This window comes from Prunus persica, chromosome G8, assembly GCF_000346465.2.
Source record: "Prunus persica cultivar Lovell chromosome G8, Prunus_persica_NCBIv2, whole genome shotgun sequence".
Taxonomy (NCBI): Eukaryota; Viridiplantae; Streptophyta; class Magnoliopsida; order Rosales; family Rosaceae; genus Prunus; species Prunus persica.
In genome coordinates this window covers 1,850,214-1,861,374 of record NC_034016.1, presented here as the reverse complement: position 1 = coordinate 1,861,374, position 11,161 = coordinate 1,850,214, and the positions used below count along the sequence as shown (strand labels likewise).

Genomic DNA, 11,161 nt, shown 5'->3' with positions numbered 1-11,161 from the left:
GCAAAGAGCTGTACGGTCCGCATCATGGTTAGATCAAAAGATCCCATCACTTGGTCCCTCCAATTCCGATATTCAATCCCAAATAAAAAGATGGGATGAATTCAAAATACCCTTCTAATTTTGGATTCAAATAAAGCATAAATTCCTAAAACTTGAAAAGAAAAACAAGTAAAATTGAAAAACAGGAACTGAAAATTAATAAGGAAAAAAAGGAGGCTCAGAATCAATGGGTATGAAGAAGGTTATCAGCACAGATTGATTAAAATCATCAGAGTGGTGCATGACTTCCTCAGTTCTTCATCACTGCCTCAAATATAAAACACAGAGACACATCAACTCAGAGAGCGAGAGACGAAGAGAGGCTGAGAAGCAAAATACATACAAAATAACAGAGTGTTAAGTTCTACAAGAGTGCTTTCGCAGTCTTATTTATAGAGAGACATAAACAAAACCCTAGCTCCCCAATTTTATGACGTGCAAAGACAAATTTACCCTAGCGAAAGGGGGCAAAGGCCCATATATTTTCTTCCCGGTCTGAATCTGAAGAGAAGGCCCATAGTATTTTTTTTATTCTAACTTTTTCTGCTTTAACTTTTTTTTAAGGAACATATAGTTTTTTTAATTTATTTTTACATTTCTCAATAAATGGCGATAAATTATTCTTGAGATAAACTTTTTTTTTTATAAATAAAACAGACATCAATAATGAAAATCAAAGGTTTTTTTTGTTGTTGTTACATTAGAGGAAACCGGTCCGGTGAACCCATCTTAATCTTATCTCATCACCCACGCTTTCAAAATAAGTAACAAATTGTTAAATGAGACAAGATCTGAAAGGAAAGACAGAAACAATTTTGACTTGGGATAATGCTCTACACACCCAAAATAAACACAATGCAATTTGATAACCAAATTATAACGAGCACAAGGATCCCTTTCTACTAAATTTACAATATAGAAGGTAGTGAGTCTGGCCTAATCAAATGTAGTTTTCTGAAGAAAGCACGTCTCAAGAGAGAGATGAAACAGGCTATCATAACACATCCTGTACTAGAATAGCTTCTGCCAAAATTAAATTTTATTTCCATTGCTTATACTCAAATCGTTATGTGGCCTAGCGTTCACATAGACAAAGTGGTATTAGCTCTGTCCATCGCTCCGCCATTCTGTACTGTGCACATAAAAAACAATCCTTTCTTGATAAAGAAGATTCCTTCTTGATGCCAAAATTCATGAATATTTGTTTTTGTTGACGAGTTAGCTCCATAAACCACCAGCTCTTCTGGCCAGCTAATGTATATCAACGTCTTCTAAAATCACGTTGAACTCACGACACCATTTACAAGTTACTCCGGTGATGGTCTTACATACACTTTTGTTAACATCATCTCCATGCTCTATTCCGAGATGTTGAAGCTTTAGACTGGGACTGCTGTCTCCTCCCACTAGACAAACCACTGTCACTGATACTCCCTTCAACAAGATTGTCACGAACTTCAGAAAATTCTCTATTCCATGAATTCAAGGGGATAACGTAACTATCATCCTTTATGCTCTTCCTCTGCTCCTCGTGGCGTTTCACATTCTCAGATATCTGATGCAAGGTTTTATTTATCTTTGCAAATCCTCTTTCGACTGGTTCTACCACATGGGAAACTGTATACTTCATGTCATCAACAATCTGAAACAACAAATGAGAACATAAAAGTGACGATAAAGTCCAGAAAAGAGTTTTAAATGAAAAAGTAAGTTATTAGGGTTAACTTCTCACAATTTCACTGCTTCCAAAAATCACATCACGAACACTTTGGGGGAAATTCAAGCGCTTTTCTCTCTCATCATGCCGTGCCAGATGCACTCTGGTTGTTCTTTCACAATCACGTACCTCCTCTGGATCAGGAGGTGCTCCCAATGATGCATAGTCAGTCATCACAGCAACATTACGCACACATCTTTCTCCTCGTTTGTAAGGTACTGCTGGAAAGACATAAAGGTGAACCACAGCAGCCACACCCATCTGTTTGACAAGTTTGAAATCACAACCCTTTGAACTTAGGATCATATTTGGAAAAGTTTCTATGTACTGAACATCAACCAGAACTTACAACAAACAGGTACACATAGAACCTATTCAGAAAACTTGACTCATGTATCATAAACTATTATACACATAAAATCGGAGTAATTGTTGAATAATTTTTGGAAACATAACCATAGTAATTTATTCAATTCCTCCAGTATCTAAATATTTAACAAGTGGGTCCTAAAGAAGATACTTATGTTTTTTATTACTAACAATGGATAACTGTAATTCTCCAACTTTAAGATTAAGGGAAATGAGATTGAACTTTTATTGTTCAGCTTTTAAGATTGACCCACACCTTTGATCAAATAACCTAACAAAAAATAAGATATAATATTGAAAACCACTAACATAAAACTAATCACTGAATTTTCCTATTGACTTACTAATGATCTTAAATATACAGATCATTATAACGAACAGAGAATCTATTTCTAGATATATTCAAATTCAAATTCAAATTCAAATTCTACAGTCATCATCTGAAAATGCCGTTTTCCAAATATTTGCAAATGGCTACACAGATTGAGAAGTGTTTTACACTTGATTCTCGTTTATGCATCCTTCAAAACCAAACAACCTTGAACACCAAGATTCGTTAGATTTCAAGCTAAACTTTGGCCACAACTGGAATAAGCTTAGTATGCTTAAGTCACCAAAGTCATTTTATTTCCAGTTCAAAACAATTGTTTAATATTTGACTCAAAGTTCTCATAAAATAATGGTGAACCAGAATTTAAAACTTTTATTAGAAAAGTGTACACAATTTTCCAGTCATTCTTCACACACAGCTCTATTAATTGTTCATAGTACTGTAGCTGAATATTTTAATTACATACTTTTTTTATGTTCTTCCTCAGTTATTTTGGACTGCTGATTATTTTGAAAGATAGAATTTAATTTAGTTAGGGTTTTTGGGTTCTATACAAGAGCTTCTTAACATCTTGTTATAAACGATAACCTTTGGTTTTTCTATTTCTTTTAAGAACTTCAGGATTTTACTCTGACAGTAACAAAAAGGAGGTTCTTCCATTGTTTTCCTTAAAAGGAACATGGTATGATTACAATTTAAGTAGAGTCTACTTTATAGTGCAATAACTTAGAACTACCCACCTAAGGGATAAACTTGATCTCCAATGAGATCCTGGGTTTCTTCTGATCATCCAAAACATTGGTCCAACTAATTAATTTATCTACTTCCTTTCAAAACTAATTTGACGCTTTCAATTTCAATTCACTTACGTTTGCACGTCAAATTGTTAAAGATGTATCAGGCCTTCATGCCCTACAACATCAAACACAATACAATTTAACAGTACATGTAAATGGTTGGTTAAATTACTCACCTCTATGCATATGATATAGTCTTGTATGCGCGTTTTCAGCTCTTGAGCCAAAGACCCTTTGAAGGCACCCATAGAGAAAAGAAATGCAACAGCGATGCCTTGCCACCATGTCAAGAACACAATTGACTTGAAAGTCAGAAACTTCGCTAATGGTTTAATGGGTTGTAATTTGTCTTTAATAACAGAGTAAAACTGCACAAGGCAATATAGGGCCCACGTCTGACTAAAATTAAGAACAACTGCCAAGTAAGGATAGCTGCAAGCAAACAAAACTAAGTCAGAACAATATATATATATATAATGAGAAATACAAAAGAAACAAGTCCATCATTAAAAGCGAAATGTAATAAAATCACAGCTGCCAACAAGTCATCCTAAGCACGCACAAAAACTTCTGTGCTCAAGAAAGTGTCAGTATGTGTAAGTGTCTGTGCGTGTGTGCATCAAGCATCAATACATAAGACATACTCAACCTGTCATCTAAGCAGGCATAAAGATTTATCTACTTGTAACGGTTAGCTTTAAGACCTAAATGATACAAAAGAAAATATATTACCCATATCTCCAGTCAAATTTCCCTTCTCCATAAACACCAAAAGTCTCAAGAATCATTGCGAGCAAAGCGCAGATCAATTTCAGTATCATCTGGAAAATAATGTGTCAGAGAAGACCAAATAAGGCTGAAAACTTAGAAGGAAATAAAACGATTGAAATAAAGTTTCAGCAGGAAATGAGTACATACATACTGAACGATGCCCACTTTCACAGCATGGTAGAATGTGGGACCAAGAGGCCAGTCACCTATGAGGCAATTTAGTGGGAAGGGATGCTCTACAACTCCATAAGCGTAAGCATCTTTCAAAAGAGGTGTACTGGAATCGAGTACGCTCTGACTCTCCATAAATTCAATTGTCCTCTTCTCACCACCTTAACATAGAAAAATATTTGTCCACAACAAGGATTTTTTTCAAGCTTTATGTTATTAAAGATGTTCAACAAACCTGGTTAACTACTCATCTATTGGAATATTACTTATCAATATATAAGTTTGCATGAATGCATACAGACTGCGCACACAAGAACAGTACTTTTAGGAAAAAAAGAATACTGATTCAAACCACTGTGTGTGGTAGTAAGTACTTCATAATCACAGAGGATTCAACATTCACATTTCCGTTACATACCTAAGCAGGCAATCAGGTATCGCTCGAAACAATATAATGCAAAAGCTTCATAGCAGTCCCGAATTGCTTCGCAGTTGAAGGCAGCATTTGAGTCCAACAGCGACAAAAACTACAGCGAAAAGTGTTATCATGCGCAATATATTACTAATCCATCAAATGGTAAGTACTAATGAAAAGGGAAGCAGTACGAACTGGATACTTGATAGAATAAAAGCAGTCAGATACTAAGAAAAACAAAAGGATCAACTGTATGCAGAAATCTTACTTCTATCATATAGTTTCCACAATAAGAACAGATTTCATGAACTAAAATTCTTAAAGAATTGTAGACAAAGGGCCCATCTATGCAGAAATCTTATAACTGTCATAACTCTAGGATTTGAACTAAAAGTTTAGTTCCTTCCTTTGAGAAACTTTGCCAAATTATCTCCGTTTTTAACAAGAAGTAGAAATTAAACTCACTTATCTATAAAATGGGTAATAACCTAATCTAGCAAAAGAAATTAAATACATCCAAATTCTCCATCTGTCATTTCGACAAGTTGTCAATATCTAACTAATATATTGAATCCATATACTTATCAAAATATCTGGCATGCTACAGTTTGTTTTATCCGCACAAGGAAACATGACCTCTTGGTATACTCCCATTTAGCGTTCCAGAGGAATGCACATTCATTTGAGCTCCATATCAATACTAATAACTATGTAAATAGCATGTTTTTGGGATGAGCATCATGTTCCAATCTGATTTTCCTCTTAGTCTGTTTCATACTAAATTTGTAACTATTCTCTAACTAATTGAGAAGGGTAAAGTAGTAAAACGCCTTCATTTAAAACAGCCCTTGAACTGCATTTATATATACTCATGTGTTTCTACGCTTTACTAAATATATTTAAAAGAAAGTGTGATCCATCACAATATAAATAGTTATAACTCATATAGAGTTACAAGTAAAACTAGCATACAACTGAAGAATGTGATCACAGAACGTAGTGTGTCGTACCGATTCCAGTGCATAAACAGGAACCATTAGAATGAGACCAATCAGAAACTTCTGCTCCTGAAAATAGATAAAAGGAGAAGAAAAAAGATATGTCACCACAAAAGATGAATCAAAGTTATCTTTAGATAGAAGCAAAACAAAATTTCACTTTTTTTTTTTCTTTGACAAATAACAAGAGGAACAAGATTAGACCTCTGGCTGATTATAAGCAGCTAAATGTTCGAAGATAAGGTACATGGAGAGAAGAAGAGCAACAAGTACGAATATGCTAGCACTGAGGATTGGCCAGCTGAAGGCTGCTGCTGATTCAGCACCAAGGTTAAGTGACCACATTTCTCCTAATCTGCTGGAGGCCTCGACCATGGATAAAAAGAAAAAGGAAGAGCATAAAATGCCCCTCCATCCCATTGAATCCAGGTCTTGGACTATATGGTGAAGTTAACTTTGAAGAGTCACTGAACCAAACGTGCTTTATCGGTTTTTTTTTTGTTAGACTTTATTTGAGCTTTCACATCACTTAAGTGATCTATTTTGTCCAAGATGAATTCATCAGCCCTTCCCTTCAGGGGTCCTCTTCTCCTCTCTTTAAGAAAACTGCTCCTGGCAAAAAATTATGGTGTCACAATAGAGAAAAGCCAGCCACCTTCTTGCCTGCTAAACAGCTCCTTGAAGATATTCTGCAGTACAAGCATACAATCTAAGCCATATGCGAATGTTTGCTATCAGGACATAAAAGAAGAAGCCCGGGTAAATAAAACAAAATCTCCAATGAGAAAAGGAAACATTTAATTAATGTGAAAATTAAAACAACAGCATATAATAGGAAGAAAATCTTTATAATAATGAATAGCTATCCTTTTAACTCATGATGTAATACATAAACTACCTCCAATATAGTGCATTATCAAAGCTGAAAATGCTTCTTTTTGACATAAATGTCTGACATCATGATATCTCTTCCTTACAAGCACCATGCAAACCCAGTTAACATGTTTGCCAACTTTTTGTTTGGGTTAAGAAAATTATAAATTTGTTAGCTCAATTATCCTTACTAGATTTGCCCAAAATGTGGGTTGAATTCGGGTTAGTCAGGTTCGCCCAACCCCATGCTCACTCCTTTTGTCAAGGCTTGGACCAAAAATTGTGGAGCTTAAATGAAACACCTTGCACTTTATCAGCACTATAGAAGTCAGTTTCTACAATTAATACACTTAACAGACCTATAACATACATCTAATCAATACAAAACACAGTGATCCATATACTCATCATCAGTATCACAATTTAAGCATGAAGCATTAACACATTCTACTAACCAATCATTGAATATAAAGCTAAACATCCAAGTAAAATAATGAAAATCACTTTTTCTTTGTCAGCCAAACCCAAACAACTTAGTTCCACCAGAACCTAACTTCCAGAAGCAGAATTACAAACAACAGCAATCAATAAGAATAAATAGCACATTCTTCACTAAAAATCAAAGGAAGAACCCTAAAACATCAATGACAGAGGAGATGATTAACCTATGCGAAAGAATTGAATATGGGCCAGAAATAGAACCAATTCTTGAAAACAATAAAGAAAAGAAGAAAAGATTTAAGCAAAGACAATTGAAATGAGGTCTTAGGGTACGAACCTGAGCTCGGGATTTTCCCGGGAAATTTGAGAGTGATTAATTTCCGATAAAGTCGAAAGAAACAAATTATAACTCGTTCGAAAAAGAAGACGTTTTTCCTTTTTGCTTCGGCGGTTGGGGAAGACTATCCTAGCATTAGTTTTTTATTTTTTCATTTAATATTAAAAAAGAAATAAACGTAAAAGCCACAAGGCGGTGACCTATTGTTGTAACAACATTACCTCTGAATGATGCGGGTCCAGGTGATCCTGCTTAAGCGATCAAACGGCTTCGTGGATTGTCGTTTCGTGCGTAAGCTATTTGCCTGTCGTTTCGAGATGGATAACGTTGAATCAAGAAAGGGTAACTTAATTTCCACGCAAGCAAGTGGACGTGGCAATATCTCAGACCAGGCATCCACGTCAGTTCTGGACTTTCTGAGGGTTTAGAGCAACTCCACCCATGAGGGCTAAGTCTAAGGCAAGGGCAAGCAAGGGCTGCCACTATTCACGTGAATAGTGTCAGCCTTGCTATTTGTGGTTCCACCCATGAGGGCAAAGTCAAGGGCAAGTATAGGGCAATTACTATTCATTGTACTTTATTTCCTATTTTTTTATACTTTAAATCATTAATTTTGATAATCTTTTGTAATTAAATTTTCGGATAAGATTTTCGGATGAGAATCTCGGTTGCCACGTATCTTATTCCAGATAAAATTTTCGGATATTCATTAATAAAAATTATAATCTCATATTTCCGATAAAATTTTCACCCTCTAAAATTGTGCCACGTGTCCCATGTCAGATAGATTCGTACTTTGTTTGGAATTATGCTTTGTTTTTAATTATGCTTTGTTTTTGTGTGTGGTATTTTGTGGAATTATTGCGAGGTCTTTTTTATTATTATGCTTTTATGTATGGTTTGTTTTGTGTGTTGTTTGCAATAAATGAATGTTTGTTTTTAATTAATCTTTGTGAGGAATGCTCAAATTTTTTTAATAAATAGTCCAATTATAGAATGCTTTTTTGATTGAATAAAAAAGAAACAATACAACAAATTAAAGGATAATACAACAATTTAAAAAAAAATACAACAATTATAAAAAAATACAACAATACAATCTAATGGTTTTCATCATTTAGCCAATCCGTATTGCTAGGTCCGTCGTCATGGAAAGTTTTCTTCTCATTACATCCCTTCGTTTATGCTTCCAATAGGCCTTTGTTTCAGGAGACATATGGCTCGTATCCATGGCCATGATTTTCATCTCTCTCTCATCATCGTCTTTTTCTTTTGCATGTTGCTTTTCAATTACAAAGGCTTCCAATCGTGCCTTGTCCGCTTCATCTCTCTCAAATCTTAGAGAGTTGTTCTTAGCTATTTGCTCGAATAATTGAACACAATCAATGTTCGAAGTGGCCCCTCTCTTGGCCTTTGCCGCCTTTCTCCCAATAAGTCTCGGCGGACGTGGGAGTGGTGACTTCGTTTCCATTGGGGAGTCCAATGGCGAATCGGTTGATGGCGATTCGTGGAGCGACGTCTCATGCAACACAGCCGGAGGTGCGGTAGGAATAATTTTGAATCTGGAACAATCCTTGACAATTTCCCAACATTGGAAATGCACAAAACTTTTTTTCCCTTGCCCCGTGGCACCGAACCACATTTGTGCTTGTATGATCTATTCAAAATAAATAATTGGAAGTGCATTAAAAAAATATACAATGCGAGAAATTATAAACTATTTTGAAATGCAAGAATAAAATTGATTATGTAAATAAATATAGACAAATTGAAAATGCAAAAACAAAAATAAAGATTATGCATGAAATTATAAACTATTTTGAAATGCAAGAATAAAATTGATTATGTAAATAAATAAAGCCAATTAGGAAATGCAAAAATAAAATAAACATTGTGCAACAAAAAGAAATAGAATATGCAATAAAAAAAAAAAGTTACATTAAATTGATTAAAATGGCAATTAAAAATATTTTACCTCATCGGAAAGATTTTGACCGCTCCGAATGTTCTCCCTTGCTTTTGTCAAGGCATTTCTCCATTTCCCTAACTCTTTGTTTAGAAGTTTCCATCTACTAGACAAAGCCATTTCGGTCCAAATGGAACCCGATCTTTGACAAAATTCTCCATGAATTTTGCTCCACATATGATGGAACTTCATCTCATTGCCCGTGATAGGATCATGACTAATGTTCACCCAAGAGTGACACAACGCAATATCTTCCTGAGTTGACCACGAGCCCCCGGTTTCGACAGAAGATGCCATTTGTTTGTTTGTTTTTTTTTTATACAAATGGAAAGTAGTAGAAAAATGTGAGTGGAGGGTAAAAAATATTGGAAGGAGAAGAGTTTGTATGGAGAATTGGTGTGAGAAGTGAAAAATGTGAGTGAAGAGTAAGAAATATTGGAAGGAGAATAGTTTGTATGGAGAATTGGTGAGGAAAGTGAATAATGTGAGTGGAGAGTAAAAAATATTGGGGATGGAGAAGAATTGTATGAAGATTTTGATTGGAAAGTAAATAAAATGGTTAGGTATTTATAGGGAAAAAATACCGAATTTTTTGGTATTTTTTAAAAAAAATTTCAGAATTTTTCAGAATTTTTTTGCAATTTTTTTAGCAAAAAAAACGAGGACCGTCGGATTTCTGGAAAAAAACCAACGGAGCGTCCCTATGGCGACACATGGCAGTTGCCCGTTGGGTGCTGTCAGGGCTGACGTCAGCGCGCGGAGTTTAATTTTTTTTTACCGTTGGTGCGTGAATTACGTTCGCTGACGTCACCATGATGTCATCCAACTCGGGCTCAAGACCAGGCTGAAGTTGCCCTTGGGCCTGCTCGGGCTCGTGGGACCCAGCAGCTGCCCAGGCTGTCTTCCTCGCGCTGGAGCGGCTTCGGGCTCGCCTAGGGGCCCTTTCCCCCGGGTTGGGTCCTGCGCTGGGCTTGCTCTTAGGACTTCAGGTCTCCTCATTGGAACTTCCCTGGCACATCCCCGCCAATTAAAAAGATTTAAAATACTAGGGTAGAATAATTCAGAGTGATTTTTTCATCTTGCTATGAGAGAATTTATATATGTACAAGTATACAATAAATAGGAAAGTAATTACAATATTATCTAATGAATAATGCTACTCTTACCACATTTGTATACCACATTTTCATACCACCTTATGTGGCAAATGAGGTGAACAACCACATCAATTAAATTAATTTAACATTTTCTTTTCTTTTATGATTTATTGACACTTTTTAATTGATGTAGTTGTCCACTTCATCTGCCACATAAGATGGTATGAGAATGTGGTATACAAATGTGGTAAGAGTAGCATTACTCCTCATCTAATACAGGAATCCTATAATTATACGGGATTAAAATTCCTAATTAAAAATAATTACATGATTTACATCAACACTCTCCCTTAATGTGGTGCATATACATTTCTAATGCCCAACTTGACAAGTGAATCATGGAATGCTTGACTAGATACGGCTTTTGTCAGAATATTTGCTAGCTCTGTAGTCTTCAATTTTTCATACACAAAATTACAATCTATCTCCACATTCTTGGTACTATCATGCTACCGGATTCTCTGCAATTTTAATCATTGACTGATAATCACAATAAAGTTGCATAGTCCCTTTAGCAACCACTTTCTGTTTTTTACTATGCCATGTAACTAGATTTCCTCCTACAAAGGTAAAATACCCAGAAGTGGATCTTCGGCTGAAACATTTGCCACCCCAATCAGAGTCTATATATCCTACAATCCCAAAGTGTCTATGCCTAAAAAGAAACATAAGACCTTTCACATGAGCATATTTCAGATAACGCAAAATTCTCATCATTGCACTCATATGGACTTCACTTGGATTATGCATAAACTAACTCACAACACTTAATGCATATG

The 11,161-nt window shown here is 35.4% G+C and overlaps 1 protein-coding gene across 3 annotated transcripts; it reads right to left on the bottom strand.

The window, feature by feature from the left end:
• On the bottom strand, window positions 832–7,399 carry LOC18768122 (protein LAZ1 homolog 1). 3 transcript variants are annotated; one of them, XM_020570677.1, is made up of 10 exons: window positions 7,260–7,399; window positions 6,673–6,789; window positions 5,813–6,297; window positions 5,621–5,677; window positions 4,614–4,722; window positions 4,172–4,356; window positions 3,986–4,074; window positions 3,430–3,685; window positions 1,772–2,017; window positions 832–1,681 (listed from the first exon to the last, which is right to left on the bottom strand). In XM_020570677.1, the coding sequence occupies exons 3-10, from the start codon at window positions 6,026–6,028 to the stop codon at window positions 1,385–1,387; spliced, it is 1,455 nt and encodes a 484-aa protein (XP_020426266.1). In that variant the 5' UTR covers window positions 6,029–6,297; window positions 6,673–6,789; window positions 7,260–7,399; the 3' UTR covers window positions 832–1,384. The 3 variants fall into 3 exon arrangements, with proteins under 3 accessions (XP_020426266.1, XP_020426267.1, XP_007199808.1); XM_020570678.1 differs by lacking the exon at window positions 6,673–6,789 and having other exon boundaries at window positions 5,813–6,339; XM_007199746.2 differs by lacking the exon at window positions 6,673–6,789.

Excerpts from the sequence above, each read along its gene's own strand:
- LOC18768122 (XM_020570677.1), bottom strand. The coding sequence starts at position 6,028 with ATGGGATGGAGGGGCATTTTATGCTCTTCCTTTTTCTTTTTATCCATG. Across the intron at positions 4,723-5,620 it reads CTGTTTATGCACTGGAATCG|TTTTTGTCGCTGTTGGACTC; the intron begins GTACGACACACT and ends TTTTCGCTGTAG. Across the intron at positions 2,018-3,429 it reads ACTATATCATATGCATAGAG|ATGGGTGTGGCTGCTGTGGT; the intron begins GTGAGTAATTTA and ends CTTGTCAAACAG.